The 19,364-nt window shown below is 41.5% G+C and overlaps 1 protein-coding gene across 5 annotated transcripts in view; it reads right to left on the minus strand.

The window, feature by feature from the left end:
* Positions 1-305: 305 nt before the first annotated feature.
* Positions 306-19,364, minus strand: part of ntng1a (netrin g1a) — a 327,372-nt gene continuing 308,313 nt past the window's right edge. For 3 of the 5 annotated variants that reach the window (XM_074621565.1, XM_074621566.1, XM_074621567.1), the window contains 5 exons: positions 17,849-17,893; positions 16,702-16,761; positions 14,957-15,124; positions 11,971-12,105; positions 306-2,040 (listed from right to left, as the gene is read on the minus strand). In XM_074621565.1, the coding sequence (XP_074477666.1) occupies positions 1,784-2,040; positions 11,971-12,105; positions 14,957-15,124; positions 16,702-16,761; positions 17,849-17,893 (665 nt within the window). In that variant the 3' untranslated portion in view covers positions 306-1,783. The remainder of the gene's footprint in view (positions 2,041-11,970; positions 12,106-14,956; positions 15,125-16,701; positions 16,762-17,848; positions 17,894-19,364) is intronic. The other 2 variants (XM_074621568.1, XM_074621569.1) reach the window with 2 other exon arrangements.

Raw genomic sequence — 19,364 nt, forward strand, 5'->3', positions numbered from 1 at the left:
CATTTTTGCATGTTCATCTGAACAGCTGTGTTCCAGCAAAATCACTCTCCTAGCACTAACACTGTCTCTAGTTGCACTTAAGCTGGTACCATTTTACATAGTTGGAAATGGTTAGGAAATTTAAAAAACAAATGATTGTAAATTAAAAGACCCTAATCATGATCAGGAGCAAAGCAATACAATCAGAACATCCCGACCTCCATCTATGATCTAACAGTGTTAAAATTCAAAATTCAAAATTCACATCTCAGTTCAACAACAACTAAATTATGCACCTACCTGCGATCAACAAATGATCAACACGGTTTAATTTTTAAACTTTTATTCACTTAAATTCTCAAGTGTTAAAGCAAGAACAAAACATTTATAATGTCCTTTGGTGGGATTTTATTACACTTTTATTAATACTGTATATGTAAACTGATATTCTTTGATGCCAGCACGTTGCCAATACAAAGGAAAATCAACTGCACAACTAAAAGTAATATTAACAAATAAAATAAGTGAATGAAAGAAAAATGAAAAAAAACAAAAGAAAAGAAAAACCCATGAACGATTGCTTCTGCATTTTGGATGTTTTAAATAGGTACATTAAAGGTTGCCTTTTTTCAATCACAGTTCGGCAAAGATACAAAAGGACTACATGACTCTTTTTTTTTGTTTGCTCTGTCGAGAAAAGAACTTGCAAATACACCGATGGTTTTCTATGCACTTCTCGTCTGCTTGGGTGAAAGCTATCCTCGGACCATGATCGGTTAGGGAGCGTGGTGGCTCTAAGATAGGAAAAAAAAAGAATCAGACAGCTTTATTGGAGTATCTTTTTGCAAGAGAGGAAAGGAGGGGGGAGGGGGAAGGGGCTTCTTACACATGTGCATCACTAACATCGGACAAAAGAATCTTTCAACCAACAAGGGTTTACAGAGTAACGTTCACGAAAGCACAGGTCTGTGGCAGCATGGCGAGGGAGGGAGGATAGGAGGCAGGAGAGGGAGGGAGGGGAGGATGAACAGGAGGGAGGATGAGCTCGAAGGAGAGACAGAAAGCTAGAGAGGGATCGACGTGGGCGAGGCTTTTGTGTCACAAAGTGGCAGTCCGGACAGATTTCCTTCTATCCACAATGCACTGACAGCAAAGAATGCTTCCTGTGTTTCCTCCTCCTGTTGTTTGTCGCTGTATTGAAGCATAACGGTTATGTTTCAGAGGCCAGTCACTCAGCCATTCAGCAGGGGACGGTGTCTTTGAGATTTCTTCAGCGTCAGTCCAGCCAACATTAACTCGCAAGAAGCGTCCCGGGGGGATCGGCGGCCACTGCCGGCTCGTTCGAGAGCTGATTGGTCGCAGCTGTTGTTGCCGTGGCAATAAGAGGGGAAGTGAACGAGTCTGTCATCTTCAGTTATCCCTTCTCAAACTGGAAGGAGCTCGAGTACCTGGTATGGCTTAGAAGGGGAGGGGGGGGGCTCTCATTGTTCTTTGCACATTTTACTCTTATTAGGCTCTTTTTTATTTCTTATAATATCTGGCATTTTTAGAAGTATATGTTTTTTTTTTTTTATTTAGATATATTCTTTGAAATTAAATGAAAAGTTTTTGCACTCTGGCACATTCCCTTTATCGCGAGTGTCCATTGAGTCTGGCGGCGGAGAAGCTCAGTACAGTACAGTCCAGAAAGCTCATGGTTGTTCTTGTTTTAATGGTTGTTGATTATTTGAAAGGAGGGTATGTGGGGGGGGGTTAAAGTGGAGGCGGCGGGGAGTTTGTCGCTCCCACCAGGTCACGGGTCTCTTTAGAGCACGGCGGGCCAGCAGGAGGCCTCTCTCAGCAGTGCCGAGCCCAGCAGCAGCAGCAGCAGCAGCCTGGAGGAAGATGGAGGCGTCAGCGAGGCCTGGCCCGAGTCGGGGCCCCCGCATCCCCCCAGCTCCGACTCGCAGCGGGAGTTCTCGCACAGCAGGCCCGAGTAGTCCGAGGGACAGCTGCAGCGGACGTTGTTGACGCACACCCCGCCATTTTGGCAGCGCAGGAGCTCGTTGTCGCACACCCGGGCTGCGGCGGGAGCAATGTAAAGACAGGAGAGAGGAGTGAGAAATCAAGCACGCAACAGAGTTTTGGATAACACTTTACTTGAAGTGTATAAAAGCATATCGTAATCAAATCAAATTAATTATATATCATTACATTATCTATTCAGATGCTCCATTAAAATGAAAATGATCCCTGCGGGGAAATTAGGAATTCTCTCATGCTCTAATTCTAACAAATCAAAAACTCACAAAATGTTTTCTTCAAGTAAAGTGTTACCACATTTCATTCCAGATTTGATTTAGCTGAACTTTTACAGGTATAGTTTGACATTTTAGGAAATAAGCTTATTTGTTTTCTTCCCGCAAGTTAGACGTGAAGAACGCCACCACTCTCACACCTGTACGGTAAACATGGAGACAGCAGCCGGTTAGTTCAGTTTAGTTTATAACTATTCTAGAGTTGCAACTAACGATTATTTTCAGTGTTGATTAATCTGTTGATTATTTTCTCGATTAATCGATTAGTTGTTCGGTCTAGAAAATGTCTAGAAAATAGTGAAAAATGTCGATCTGATTTCCCAAAGGCCAAGATGACGTCCTCAAAAGAAACCAGAAAATATTCCCATTTAACAAGCTGCATTTAGAGAATTTTTACTTTTTTCTAAAAATATGACTCATACCGATTATCAAAATCCATCCATCCATCTGCAACCGCTTATCCCGTTAGGGGTCGCGGGGGGGCTGGAGCCGATCCCAGCCGACATTGGGCGAAGGCAGGGTACACCCTGGACAGGTCGCCAGTCCATCGCAGGGCTGACACATAGAGACATACAACCATTCACGCTCACATTCACACCTACGGGCAATTTTAGAGTCCACAATTAACCTAACCTGCATGTCTTTGGACTGTGGGAGGAAACCGGAGTACCCGGAGAAAACCCACGCTAACACGGGGAGAACATGCAAACTCCACACAGAAGGGTCCCAAGCCGGATTCGAACCTGCAACCCTCTAGCTGTGAGGCGCCAGTGCTAACCACTGCACCACCGTGCAGCCGATTATCAAAATAATTTAATAGTTGACAACTAATCGATTAATCGTTGCAGCTCTAAACTCTTTTGTTTAATCCGTAATTCCGAACTGGAATCTCTGCTGGTTGCTTGGCAACTTCTCGTAGCCAAGAAACAGTCACAAATGGGCTCATAAACCTCTGTAAAACATCAAATCTGCATTTTATACACTAATCCTCTGCTGCCTCCAGCTTCATATTTACTGTACAGATGTAAGGGTGGAATCAATATTCTCATCTTACTCTCTGCAAGAAAGCAGATGAGCTGATTTCCAAAAATATACCACTATTGCTTCAATATTTCATTATGCAATACACTGGATTTTAAATAATAAATCCCTGATATGAAATAAATATTATTCTTAAAGGTTAACTCTGCAGAGCATTCATCCTAATTGCATCAGTAATTTGACTACATCAGGTTAGTAATGTTAGTATAAATCTGAGGGTAAAAGCAATCATGTTAAAGCCACCATGCGTACAATTTGAAAATGTCTACCTGTGGCGCCCCCTGTGGCAGTATAAATAAGAAAATATTTTTTTTGAAGAATTTATTCAAGGATTGTCTAATTTTTCTACAATGAAAAACTCACAATAATTTTAAAGATGGCGTACATACATCAAACATATACACATAGTGGGTTTAAAGGGCTCCTTTTTCACATTTAGTATTCTATTTTAATGTCTATATTTTAAACTTCCCTTCAAGAATTTAATACCAGCTTGCATATTTTCACATTTTTATAGTGCAGATTTTTCCTTGAAACAAAAAAGAAAACCTCTACACAATTCCACATCCTCCTATAAAAAGAGGACAATTGCACATTATGGCACCTTTAAAAGTTATAAAAAAAGAAGAATGATCATCATTTGTAATGTAAACGTCATCATTCTGTCTGCAGTGCGAGCAAATTCCCTTTTAATCATTTACATTTCTTTAATATCAAAGTTGATTAAAGCCCCGTCCCATCAGCCGTGTTACTGCACAGAAATCCTCAAAGGCTGACAGGCTTCCCCCCCGAACAGCACTGTCTTCAGACAAACTGAACGTCAGGTGAAAATTGGTGTATATTTAGAGCTGGGACGCCGAAGCCACTCTATTCCCAGCGGAGGCAAGCTGTCAAGCAAGCTGGAGGCAAACAAAGCAGCGCCGCACAAACTAATAAACCAACAGAGACAAATAAACAGTGATAAACACAGGGGCCACTTCTGCCCATTTCAGTCCTTTATGGGAGTAGAAAACAATGTGGTGAGCAATCTATGAACTCTATGGGACATAAATATCACAATAACAAATATCAGGCCTCTCTCCTAATACTCAGGATTGGATGCATGCTGTCTCCAAGGGAAAAGCCAAATAGGGCTTTGATGGGAGGCTTGTTAAGAAGCATTGACTCTGCGAGTCCTATTTGTGCCACGTCTGTTCTGTAGGAGTAAAGCGACCTGCTGTTTGGCTCTGTAAATTCTGCTTCAGGCCATCGCTCACCAATTACCATGCACAACTAGGTCCAAATAAGACATCTGAACTCTATCTTTCTCCTTTTTTTCTCTCCAGCTGACATATCAATTTCATGACCAATTCAGCCACTCAGCAGAAACTAGAGTAATGTGTCAATATATAAAACTACAATCACCGTTTCTCTCTTTGGAAAGCCATCGTTTCTTTCTCCTGATGATGAGGCAGCTAAACTTGGTAATAAAATGTCTCCTTCAAGATGACAAGGAAGAGCAATGTATTAAAGAATCCTGTTTTTCCCAAAGAGGCCTTGATATGATCAGCACACGGGAGAGACTCCTTTAATTAGACAATGACCTTTCATCTTGTCCATCTTATCTCTCCTTGCTTTCATGATGAAATGTTAACCTGCCGTGTATTTCTAAGGATGTTCAAAGTGGTTTGTATTCTTCCTGTGCTCCAAATGTATCATAAAAACAGTTGAAATGATGTGCAAGGCAGCATTGTCTGTGCTTTTCAAAGTAAAACCAGCCCAAGGTCAACCATGTGCAACAGGCTTGAGCATGAGGGACCTGGAAGCTGTGCAAAAGGTATGCTATATTTTGATAAGAGATGCAAAATGATGGCAGCGTTAAAATGTGCAACTTTCAAGCCGTTTCACACCAAGCACGGACTTTCATCAGAAACATTTGCACGGAAATTTATAAAAACTGATTTTGTGAGCTCTTATGAATGCTTGGGGAAAAGATATTTGGACGGACCTCGATTTCAGCGGATTTACGCCAACGGAAATATATGTTTGACCAATGAAATCCTTTGTTCCAACTGATTGTATTCATTCCGCATAGTAAGTAGCCATGCGCTTATGTTTGTAGCATGGAGAGTGTGTAATTTTGGAATAATGGGCGTTTGTTTTTGGGGTAACGGACTGTCGGACAAATGGGCTTTTAATGGGCTTTATTAACTTATGTATTGTGTAGTTAACGTCAGCCTCTCAGACACTCTCTGTCTGGATAGGTTTGTGTTGTTTGGACTGGACACGGCACTATTTAGGAGGAAAGTCATTGGACCTCATTAATGAAAATGGAACACGGCAGTGCGGATTATTCGCGCCGGATCCGGTATGCATAGTTGTCAAAGCGCAAAATTCGAATGCAGAATTTTCACATTCTTGGAAGACAATTCGACCCTGACTTGTTTATTAAAGTCTACAACAACTTGAAGAGTAGCTTTAAATAATGATACTAGTCCATATTGTTGGGTAATAAATAACAGAAATGTTTAAGTAACTTGGTGATTAGGCTATATTATAGTCATCTCCAAATCAAGTTGATTGTATTATTTAATTGTTTAATTGCAAACTGCTTTCAGCAACAGTCTTTTCACCTACAGTATTGCTATTTTGAGCTGGTAGCCAACAAACAATAGGAATCCAGGGTCAAACAAGCTTTAACTACTTTTAGCAGCAGTCTTACCTAGCTAAAACCAACGTATTGCTAACTAGGGTCGTGTCTAGAAGGTAACCCACAATTTGGGAAACTCTTGCTTGGTAAAGGTTAGGCATTGACCTTGAATAGTTGAGGTTAGGCATTGACCTTGAATGGTTAACGTTAGGATAGGTCGTTGGGCAGTGAGTTTTTGCAAGTTTTCGTGAATTGAGGGAAGGTAACCCACAATTTGGGAAACTTTCAATTCAGTGACAGTGAATTGAGTTAGTTTTTAAATAAATGTTGGCTAACAATAGCTATAATGGCTGACTGCTACTAGCTATCTTCAGCAGCATGGACACTCTCCTCAGGTTGCATTTAGCCTCAATTTAGAACTGGTTCACTGTCTTCCAGAAAGTAGGCTAAGCCCAAATACGGCAACATATGAAGTGGTGAAAATGGCTTATTTCTTTTAGAAGTAGGGAGGTAGTTTTAAAGGCATGGGTCATTCAGGAATGAAAATGTTGTCATTTTTTACTGACTTTCAGCAGTTTCCAGTAAGGGGAAGCAGTCCTTGCTAGCCTGATGTGTATACTGTATAGTGGAGGAATGAGTAGATGCCTGAAATAAGGTCTGTGGTTAACACAAGCTTGAAAGATTTTTAACGTTTTGTTCTACAATATAAAATAAGTCAGTAAATATCCCACTCGTGAATTTTGAAGCTTTTGCATGTCTTCAAAAAGGTGGTTGCTAACAAGTGGCTAAATGAGACTACTAAAGGTCCTCACGCCGACTCGTCCGCCTTCACAGCCTCGTTGCTTGTACTTGCAGTAATGTGACCGTGACCGTGACGCAGTTCGTTTATAGCCTAACATTTTACTTCTGGCGATTGCATCCACACTTCAATACTCATAAAAGCGGTGTTCATTTGTGAAGATTATCTTGATGAACACAACGTGTAAGTATCATAAATGTGTGTTTGACACAGTTTATTTTCTGCAATAATCCAAAACCCAATGGAACAATCCCATTGGCTTTTTGTGGAGTGAACCCAGGGCGATGCTAACTTCCTGGTTGGCCTACAAAAATACGTCATCCCTGTAGCACTCTATTATGTTTTACATATCGATATTGAGAGTGAATTTTCATTCTAAGGCAAACCCAACCACTACTTTAAATATGAATTGTGCATGATGCTCAACACTGCATAGCAAGTTCAGTTGACTTTAAAGCAAAGTTCAGGTAATGGCGGACCCCTGCAGGCAAAGCGCTTCATTTGCTGCCAATTAAGCGATGCTGAAGTCCAAAATGAAACAGAGGTATAGATTTTTAAAAACAACTGTAGCAAGTTTGTCAAAGATGTATAACAGGGTGAATGAGATTAAAGGTATAACACGGTGAGGGGGGAGAGCAGAACCTGAGGGCACAGACAGTACCAGCATTGGGTATTATGTTTTTAATACACTAAAGATGAGCGAAGAATTGATGTTAAGATGAATTCTTCTGAGAGCTCTGCACCTTTATCTCTCTTCAATCTCTCCCATTAACCGTTTCTCGGCATGTCAACAGAGCCGGCGCAGGCAGTAAATGACAAGATTTGTAGCGTTTGCTTTTGATATGAGTGATAATATTTAGAGAGGGGGCCGATGAACTAGGTGTGCCTGTCTGGGACTGCGATGTGTTTGACGAGAGATTTGAGTTTTAATTGCATTCTTCAGTCTGCATGCAGATCGAGTCATGTCCATGCACATAAATACTGCAGCGGCGGGGAAGCAATGGGAGGTCAAGACGGAAAAGTTTTCAAACTATTTCTGTCGAGGAATAACTAGAGCTCCTTGGGGCATTATTTCAGGGGTTTCCCATTTTGTGGAAAACATTTCGTGCAGCCAACGTATGAACAAATTCACCTTAAACACCTGTGTGTATTTACCACTCTGGTCCCAGTTCTTTTCCCTAATTCCCGTGGAAAACTGGCTTTTTAAGTTATTGCCAGAGCAGTGAGGGATTTATTTTAGCTACATCAACAACAATACATGGAAGAATCCATAGCTCGTGCAGAAATATTCATTTCTCCACCGTGGCCTCAGTAGACCAGAATGCAATGCAGTCAGGGCTTTCATCTTTGCAGGTTGTCAGTATAGTAGAGTGCAAAACCCAGAGTACTCTTCACTAGGGCCAAATATAACACTACAGTACGCAGCGATCTCCTTTTTCTCTTTCTGATATGGCGATCACTATCACACATGTGCAGCACAAAGAACACATTTCTTTCCCTGAAAGGCATTCTGGGAAATGTAGTAAAACATGCTAACTGAAATAAAAATAAATTGAGGAATCTCTACTCATGTAAATAAAACGTCCCCATGTTGCATTTCTATATTTTGCACATTATCAAGTTCTGCAGTATTTCTTAAACCTCTTCAGTCTCGTCGTAGGAAGAGTGGGAGTTTGAGGCTTAGAAGTTTTGAGAACATTCAAATACTTCACACAATAATGTTTGTTTGATTTTCTAATCACAGCTTCATAGCTAATCTGACAAATAAAACTACTGATCCACTATGTGCTCTGTGACTTCCCATCTGTTGGACTCGGCCCTGCATAAAAACAACATGTTTTCTTTGCACTTTTTCTTTTTTTCTTTTCTTGTTACCTTGATTATTGCTGTTGCACAGCTCAGCAGTCAGAACGCCACCGAGTAGTGAGTGTGTATATATGCATTTATCGGCAACGCTTTATAATAACCATCATTTATACATGGTAAATTAATAGTTAACTAAACTTAGTTATTAGTTATTTTACTGTTAACAAATAATGAAATTATTAAATTAATGTTTACTCATTTAAACAGTTTTATTGTTGTACACATTATAACATTCCATACTATATACATCAGTATTTGTTAATGCTCATTCAATTATTTGTAAACTTTTAAGAAATAGTTTGTAAAACATCAATAAACATTACATAGATAGATGGACCAGACGTTTGTAACATTTTGTTGATGATTAATAATTGGTTTGTAAACCGTCAATAAACATTATTTAGATTATAAAGTTGCAACTGATGATTATAATATCTTGTTAAATGGTTAATGAATACTCTGTATAGCGACTATAAACATTATTTAGATAAATAGTTAATACTTTGTCAATGGTTAATAATTGGTTTCTAGTCCATCTATCTATGTAATGTTTACTATTTCTTAAAGGTTTATAAAATACAAAAATACATTCGGTAATTATTAGGCAGGTCAGAGTTAACGCAAATTAGTTTTAACGCCACTAATTCCTTTAATGCAATTTGCAATTTTAAGGTTGTAGCCTGCTCAGTTTTAAAGCTACAGCGAAGATACTTCATATGAAACTAGAAAACTAAAACCTAAGGAATCCATTGGTGCCAACTAGCTTGTTGCAAAGGAGGCTAAATAACGCTCCAAACTTATACTACATTTTGGCGAGGAAAAACTGGCATGGCCATTTTCAAAGGGGTCCCTTGACCTCTGACCTCAAGATATGTGAATGTAAATGGGTTCTATGGGTACCCACGAGTCTCCCCTTTACAGACATGCCCACTTTATGATAATCACATGCAGTTTGGGGCAAGTCATAGTCAAGTCAGCACCCTGACACACTGAGAGCTGTTGAGTTTGCCATGTTATAATTTGAGCATATTTTTTATGCTAAATGCAGTACCTGTGAGGGTTTCTGGACAATATTTGTCATTGTTTTGTGTTGTTAATTGATTTCCGATAATAAATATATACATACATAAAGCAGGCATATTGGCCCACTCCCATGTTGATAAGAGTATTAAATATTTGACAAATCACCCTTTAAAGTACATTTAGAACACATAAACAATTTGATTAATCGTGATTAACTATGGGCAACCATGCAGTTAATTGCAATTAAATATTATAATTGATAAGTTATTAACAGATAATTATTAACAAAAACTTAATATAGTATATATATTATATGTGCAACAATAAACTGTTAATTGATAGTGTACTAATGTAATCAGAATGTAATTGTTATCAGCTATGATGCAATACATCATTTATAAAGTAATTATTTCATATTACATAAACTAATGATAAAATAAGAGAAATTATAGCAATACTAATAATTTTTAAATATTATTATCATTTCATTGTTAGTTAAACAGTAAAACAACTCTTAACTTAACATTCATAGGCTAAGTGATGGTTATTATAACGTGTTAGCCATTTATCATATGACAGCACGTGATGTGATGAGCCATACCAACCTATTGTATGCCATCACCTCCACCTTTTGTGTAGAAACAGATGTGTGTGCTGACAGTTCCTACTCACACTATACACAATGAATATATTAGTCAAAAACAGTGCATCTTAATGAATATCCATCTTTGTCAGGATGTGCTAAAATATGCACCTGACTTTAGAGCACTATTTACATGTGGCAGACTAACAAAGGCCAGATAGTTGAGGACTGGTATTATTTCTAAGTATGTTCCTGTCAGGCGGCATATACTGCTTCATATAGTGCATTAGATAAAGTCTTTGTGGTATTGTATTGTTAAAATGGAGAAATCTTCTAACTCAACTATGGAAGCCCTCCTTTTTTTCAATATTCATACAAAAAAAAACTATATTTATAATAATTTTTCCTCAATACCTATCTCTGTATGTTTGAATGATTCATCACAAAACGGATGAAGCCGTCGTTTATCTTTTCTAAGAGTTTATGTTGTGCATTTCTCATGCTGTGCCTGAGTTGGGTGTTTGGGGTGTACCTCTGATTGGATCACATAACATTTCAGGCTCCGTGATTGGATGTATACGTCACAAACTTTTCACCAATTGCTGACATTCTCTGTGATAATATAACACTGGCTATATCCCCTTACATCCATAGGAAGAAATAGAGGCCGCCACTAGAAATGAATCCCTCAAAATCATGTCACCTCACAATGTTGAGGCGCCGTATTTAGGACGCCTTTGTTAGCCCGGACAGAGATTAATGTTGAGCTACAGGAGGGAGGCAAATAGATGTCACCACCTCGTGGAGAAGGTCTATAAATCTGAAGTAACTTAATCACAGTTGACACAACGATGGGTGAGGTTGGTCAAATGCTAATTAGCGGCAATTATTAGCTGGTCTGATGTGAGTTTTGCAACCGGCACAAGACGAGTAAGATTGCTCCAAAGAGGCCAAATCATCTGTGCCCAAACTACACATGCATTAGTTAGAAAATATGCAGCATAAACAGTGTTTGTAATGGTGATTTTGCATCTCAAAGTTCTTTCTTTAACTGCCAAAGAGCTGAAATCCTTCCTCACGAGGTGTGTACTTTATTATGGCTACCTCCTGTAGGTTTGTCACAGAAGTTTGACTTGAAAAAACAATGACAAATTGGTGACATTTGAAAACAAATGACTACACAGGGCATGCATTGCCAAATGGCCGGGGGAAATATAAACGGTGGACAGTAATAAATGGGCAGGAACTCAAAATGACCTGCATTCTCCTTTGAAAAATGTTAGTGTTGGATGACATTGTCCTGCTGTGGACTGGTGAGGGGGCGATGGCTACTCAAACAGATCACAGGCAGCCTGTCAAGCAGTCAATATTTACTCAGCTGTTGTTTTTGTTGGTGGTGCGACATGGCTGGATAACCGAGTTACCGAGCAGCATGCGTTCCGCCATGCCGTTGCTTTTCTCTCTCTATTTGAGCCACACAGGGCACCTGCTGATATTACATCGTGTTAACGCAGCCGCAAGAAAGTGTGAAATGCAGGTGAATCAAACGGCTTGGGTGTATCGAGTTAGCTCGGGTTATGGGCTATAGGTCTGTATTTGTCAGCTGGGCCGTCCTGCGCATGTGCAGCACATTCTTCCAGGCAAAGCAGGAATCACACACAGAGAGAGAAGAAGAGGAAATCAGAGAGAGATAGCAGAGCTGAAGGTGGAGAATAGAGGTGTGCTGCGTGGGGAGGTTTGTGGTTCTACTTACATTTGCAGCCATCGTCCCACAAATAGCCGGGTAGACACTGCTGACACTTAGGCCCTGTAGTGCCCTCCTTACATATACAAAATCCTGTGCCATTACAGCGATCACTGACTGAGCCAGAGGGATTACAATTACACTCTGGAAAAACAAGACACACACACACACACAGAGGCTGGAAACAGGGTGGTGCTTTGACTTCCCGGCACACGGTCTAGGATTTTCACAGCGCGGACCACATTCCTCGAATAAGCTCACAAGAAGGTGCTTGATTATTTATAACTGGCAAAAAAAATTCAAATAGATTTAAAGACTCATACAGGATAAAATGCTACCATTTCAACAGTAATGGAAACAGAATGAGAAAAGAATGACTGACGGCATATTTGTAATATTACGTATATGTATGTCTTATAGAAACTACTTTACTGTTACATACTGTAGCTATACAACGTGCAATGAGCAAATATGCAAAGCATTATCAGTAGCTTTGATTTAAGATGAACAAAGTGGGCTAATCTGCACATGCTTTTTCCAAAATCTGAGTCATTCATATAGGTAGAGATAGAAAAAAGATGGAAAGAGGAGAGAGGAAATGTGATGAGAGGGTATCAGATGGATAATGGCAAGAAATAAAGACAGAGTGAATGTGACGGTTTTAGAGGAATGAGAGTACAGCACATTGAAATGGGCATTGTTGTAATATGTTCTTTAACTCTCTCTTAAACGGATGTGAATATAATCTAAGAATTTGGCATCTTCAAATGCCTCTATCATTAACAGAAGTAGTCACAATTCGATTTGGAATATCCTTAAAAACCTTCTCTTCTTTCTGAAAACAACCTGTCAAGTCTCTGGTGTCCTACGCTCAACTGACCTTCCAGCTCTCCACAGCGGGCCGGAGCACTCTGCAGTCAAAGTGACACCTATTTTGACAGTCCCTGACCATCACATTGCACCTTCTGTGGCTGCGCTGGCTGCACGTGGCTGCACCCGAGTGACATCCGGGGGTCAGGCAAGAGGAGGAGAGGTGACGGCAAGTGACAAACGGGGGGGTCAGTGAGAGAGAGGCAGGGTGACGGCGAGCTTGGCACAAGGTAACGCCTCGGTGACTCTTACCGCCTTGTGACGGCTTTCAGCTGCTACTCTTGAGGCCATTTCATGTATATGACATATGCACTTGCGTGGCACCTCTGACTGGCGGTGTGACTTCCCTGCGACATTTCTCTCAGAACTCTTGTCGCTTGTCAGATTCCCCCCACCCCCCATCAGGACTCACAAATGCACCTGGCACTGAGCACCGAGAACTCACACTCCACATGCTTGCTAAAGAATCCAATAGGGAACCAAACTATCGCCTTAGGAACTATGTGAAATGCAATTTTCACACATTCTTACACATAAGAAAAACAGATGATGCAGTGTATGAATGCCTGCTTAAAGGTCATGGACAAAATAACAGAAACACCAGATGAAAATGGCCTTTTTTAACTTTGACATCACAAAGGTGATCTGTCTTCACAGGTGAGTCATATTAATGAGGTTACAAGATAAATAGTAAAATTACATGTCCCTTGCTCACAAATGATATAGCTACTTAGGATGGCATTTTGGGAAATATTAGCATGAAGATGGGAAACAGAAGGAAACAGCTCTGCCCAATTTGATAAGAATTTGTCCAGGGTCCCCCATTTGAGATGTTTGATAACAGAAAATGTATGAAACCCATGACCAAAATAGTCATACATTTGGCCATTGTGTTACTTGATGGATGGAATTTTTGGTGGGGACCGCTGAAACCCCAGACACTACTTTGGGAACCACTGCCCAAGAGGGAACTGTTTTCTCTACTGGAAGGGAACCCCAGAGGGCAATTCATCATGTTTTCTCTACTGGAAGGGGATCCTAGAGGGCATTTCATCATCTTTTCTCTACTGGAAGGGACCCCTTGAGGGCATTTCATTATGTTTTCTCTACTGGAAGGGGATCCTAGAGGGCATTTCATCATCTTTTCTCTACTAGAAGGGGATCCTAGAGGGCATTTCATCATCTTTTCTCTACTGGAAGGGACCCCTTGAGGGCATTTCATTATGTTTTCTCTACTGGAAGGGAATCCTAGAGGGCACTTCATCATCTTTTCTCCACTAGAAGGCACCCAGAGGGCACTTCATCATGTTTTCTCTACTGAAAGGGCACCCTTGAGGGCATTACATTCTCTTGTCTCTACTGGAAGGGCGCCCTAGAGGGCACTTTATCATGTTTTATCTACCAAAGGGGCCTCCAAGAGGGAACTTTTGCTGCGGTTTGTTCGGACATTGGGGCACCAGTGTTTGGACAGACCCAGGCTAGCTGTTTACCCTTGTTTCCAGTCTTTTGCAAAGCTATCCTGACCTGCCGCTGGCTTTGGCTTCATGTTTAACCTACAAACATGAGACAGTTTTAGGTGTTTCCATTAGTTTGTGCACATGCTTTTATTTTTCTATATCTATCTGCAAATCAGATCATCCTAGCTTTTAATCAATGCTTGGCTCACTTTATGCCCCTTAAATACTAGCTGCTGGAACCATGCAACTGAAACATAATACATCAATAAATACAAGCTAGCAGCTAGAAACCACTTGCAGTGCACTACATCAATAAACACAAGCTAGCATCTAGCTAAACATAATACTGTATCAAGCCCAAATCAGTGTATAGTTATTTAAACCATGCCTGGAAGGAATGACTGAAAATCACTCGAGCATTATGATAGTGCGTGTCTGACTAAAGCTGAATGGCGAGCATCCTCCATAAAACACTCCACCATTGTGCGAAAGCAGAAGAAGACGCAAAACAGGAATATGTGGAGACCACTGAAAGACATGGAGGCAGGAGGGATGATGAAGATGAAGATGAAAGATGACACTTTCTCTGGTGACGAGTCAAAGACAGGAGGTGAGGCAGAAAAGTGTTTGTGTGAAAGCAGTGAAAGGGGCTCGGGAGGGGGACTAACCTATGCACACATTTTCATCGTCCAGTTCTGCCGAGGTATTGCGGTAGTAGCCCAGCTTGCATAGCTGGCAGTGCTGGCCCCTAGTGTTGTGCTTACAGCTCACGCAAATGACGGTGTTTAGCAGCTCGATGTAGCTGCATCGGTTGGAGTGGCCGAAGCATTCGCAGTCTTTCAAAGAGAGTGTGAAGGGAAGAGAGAAAGAAAGAAAGAGAGAGAGAGAGAGACGCGGTAGGGAGTGTTGGCATTGTTGCTGTTGCTGCGAGTGCGACGGCGGTTGGGGTTAGCAAGAATTTGAGCGAGACGCCATTGCATGCAAGGTTAAAAAAATGGACACTGCGTTGTGAGGGGAGGCGATGTCGGGGAAGTGATGGGAGGGAACTCATGATTAGTCTGACATGGGCACAGCCAGAGTTAGAAGACACCACACAAAGAAGCACGGCGTTAGGACTCGAAGAGGTCACATCACGTCAAGCACACCACAACACGAGGCTCCGGAAATGATGACACAGAGACACACGGTCACATCGGGAACACCACACAGCGAAAGGCAACGTCAAACCATGGATGAAATGGATCCTTCAACTCAGGGAATGGTGTTGGGGGAGTTTTTGAAACTGTCATCTGATTGATCTCTTGAATGGTCAATATGGTTTTGGGATGAACCTTTCAATGGCGCTACATATCGCAAACCCTCTGTGATGAAATGCATGATGAATTCCAAAATTTGTCATCCAACGAATATGTCCAAAACTGGCTGGATAGTTGTTTTTAAAGGCTTATTAGGACTTGTACTGAAAGCAGTCAATATGGCAAGTGAGCGTATGCTGAGTAGCGCTGGTAGAGAGTGTGTCATCGCCTGCTAGGCAGTGTTATGTCATGCTAAATTAGATATATCTGGAGTTGGCGCTGGACTGTAAAACCTCATGCTGCAGTCTGTGACTACTCCCTGGCAGCTCTGGCCTAAAGGGGGTGCAGGATGGGAGGGGTGCAGTCCCAGCTCTGCTCTCTCCGAGTGAGGATCAGTCTGCCACGCTGAGTGACCACTGACACCACGTGTCACAGCGCAGACAGATGTGACCCATAAGCCTCACTGGCAGCCGCTTGGACAGAAAGCCCACGGATCCAGAGTAGGGGGGTGGCGGACGGGGCTTTCGTCCAAGGGATTGTGGTTATTAAGGATCTGTATTGAGGTCAGGTCTCTCCGTCCGGCCGCTAACAACCCGACAAGGCTTGGAAATGAAGGAGCAGCGAGTCTACTCCACTCTACCTTTCACCTGAAGCAGAAAGTCTTGTCCGAGTGTAAGCTAAGATCTCCTACATTAGATGCCTCACTCTCGCAAACATACTCTCAGAAGACAAATAATCTCTCCTTTCCAGAAATAGGCTAAGGTCATAAATCATGCACGCACGGGGAATAAAAATTCTTGCGTCTCGGAAACATGTTTTCCCAAAAATAGTTGTTGTCTCAAGCACCCACTTTATTTGCACCGGAACAGGATTCCAAGGGACTTTTATAGTGTTTAGAAACGATTCCATAGACGAATGAATCCTCAATGTATGGTGAAACCCATCAGTCCAGATCTGGGCTGGAGATATGGATACACCGGGCCCTAGCGTTGGGGTTAGTGCTGCAAGGGGTTAGGGGGCTTACAGTTAAACAGAAACATACAGTGAGAAGGCTCGGGTGTCATCTGGGGTTGGGGGTTAGGGGTTGGGGTGGGCAATGTATGAATTCCAGCTCCTACCTCGCTTGCTGTTTGCAACGTGGACAGAAGGGGCAGTGGACAAAGCAACCTGAGGAGCTACTAGACAAATTAAAAGAAGAAACAAACAAAACAAAAAAAACATGATATTGCAATTAAATGTAAAGCATGTAATGTCAGAGAATTAAGAATACTGAGCATCATGCTTAATAATAATAAATGTAACTGTAAAAAAAGGGATGAATGATGGCTTTGGGAAATAAGGAGTGACATTGCCAAAGTGAAGTTGGCTGCGTGTAGCAGCATCTGTTACAAACGCCTAAGATGCCGAACAATTCAAATATTATGGTGCTTCTTTTATGCTTCATTTCATTAACAAGTGCTTTGTATAATTCAAAAGCCTCTGTGGATGTTTCCCCAGACAGAAACTATCCCCTGACAAACTACTCTCCACCTCGGTGGAGGCCAGCCAAGAATTCTCACCCTATAAATTTGTGCACAGGAGCGTGGGCAGGGAAACTGGCTAGCAGTGAACACATCAATCCCTTGATTCCTTTCCGGTCATAAAACAAACAGTAGGGAAAAAAAGAAATAATAGGGCCCAGCCTCTGCCATTGTACTGCGTGACATAAGCCCCTGACACATACACCGTGTGCGCTTGGCTGCAGTCATGGAAACACAGAGCCGAGCGGTTGTGTGCTAGTTGCTCGCGAGGTGGCTGCACATCACATCTGCACGTTGGATTAAGCTGAGATGAGTCTAACATCAATCTGCATAAAAAAAAAAAAAAACCTCACAGTGAAACCTGTCCTGCTTTTCTTCCCGATGCGCTAAGATGGGGACGAGAAACCCTGGAAGCTCCGCACCTAATTAAAATCGAGTGTGTGTATAAATGTACAGTGCACACATTGAGAGGATAATGTACGGCGCTGCAGCGTGTTGCAACATGAGTGCCCCGTGAATGCACAAGCCTCCGCTGAAGGAGCCAAAACCCTTTATCATGAACAAGACAAGCAGGCTGAGGACGTTTTTTTTTTTGTGGTTTGTTAGGAAAATAACCAAGATAGGAAACGGGGGAAGATACTACCCACAAATACTTATCTCTAAGAGTTTTTTTATTTTTTTTGCTTCTATGCAAACAAATGAATCTGTGAAAAAACATAATTGTTGCATATTCTTAGATGCCTACCTTCTTTTCGGTTAGCGACACCTAGGGATGACACATTCGGCCGAACTGCGTGCAATTGAGAGAAACCAGGAGTTATTCATGTGCACTTTGTGTGATGCACTTTACAGATATTCTAGAGGGGGGGTGGTGGGGGACTACGTGGTAGTGTACACACACAACTGGAGACATGGACATGTCCAGCATGACTTGAATCAGTAAAATCAGGGAAACAGCAAATACAATGGGGGCAGGGCTGACATGGACGAGCAAAATGCATCCAAAGACCCGCTAAAGAGACATTGGAGAGACGTTGTATGTAATTCGTGTGACTTCCATGGGCTTGGCTGTGTATGTATGTGTATGTTCATGGCGATGGCGATGATGAGTGAAAAACTGAAGAAGAGAAAAAAGATAAAAAACCCTCTTAAGCTTAGCGTTTAAGTCGTGATTTATGCAAGCGGGTCTAAACTATGTATAGCAAATGGAGAAGTTAGGGGGCATTTTGTTTAATTCATCACATTGACTATGCAATCAATATCTAATTACAGTGTATTTCTGGTGGAGGAATAACAATGAATAAATAATGGCAGGTGTTGGGACTTGGAATGACGGATTGCTGTGGGTAGCATAACCTCATAATTACATACAAGTCCGTATTTCCGTGTCAGGGAAATACTCTGCGGTTGGAAATGGAGAGGAGTCAAGCAAAGGGAGGAATACGGATAAGTTTCCTCGTCGTGCCCCCTTCATCTCTTCACTTGATCTTTCTGTCCTTTCCCTATTGACTCCATGAATCATGCAATCTTGGGTAATTAACATCCAGCGGTGTCTTGGCAAGACGCCTGTTAACCCAACTATGTGTGAGTCGAGTACACGGCTGCTGTTCGGGCCGAATCCTTTAAAACATTTTCGACGTTTTTTCTACTACTGCATTGGAATTAAATGATACATTAGCTTTGAGTTTGGCATGTCTACACACCGTGACAATCACTTTTAACATCATTGATTTCAAAACGCCACGAACAAAAGACTATCATGCACTATCTCCTGTCTCATCCTGTTCTTTCATTTTTTTTTATCTCCCCACAAAATGTTTCACAATGGATCCTGCTGGGGGATTCTGGCATCGGTGACGACTGCGACATCTCCGGCGGGTTAAAGTCACTCGAGTCGCTCCATGAGAGGCTCTTTGAAAATGACAGATTAGCAAATAAAGAGAAAAAGGGCACAAAACATCACCGCTCAAACTCAGGTCTTATCTCTTGTAAATTGTCAAGTCCCCTTGTTCTTTATCTGAATTTAGATCCTCTGTTAAGCGTTTAGCGGTGAAGCTGTTTGCTCAAAAACAAACCTGACTCGCGAGGACGCGAGCAATTAATCTAAGACGACGACACAAAGTATGCCTAATCTGGAGAAAAAAAATTAAAAACACGCATGAGCAAACTGCACTGTCCGGATCCATAACGTCTAATTGGTAAAGTAAGTTCATTTTTAATGATTCTGTGTCGGCTATTGATTGGATGTAACACACATCTGG

Source organism: Sebastes fasciatus, chromosome 21, assembly GCF_043250625.1.
Source record: "Sebastes fasciatus isolate fSebFas1 chromosome 21, fSebFas1.pri, whole genome shotgun sequence".
Classification (NCBI taxonomy): Eukaryota; Metazoa; Chordata; class Actinopteri; order Perciformes; family Sebastidae; genus Sebastes; species Sebastes fasciatus.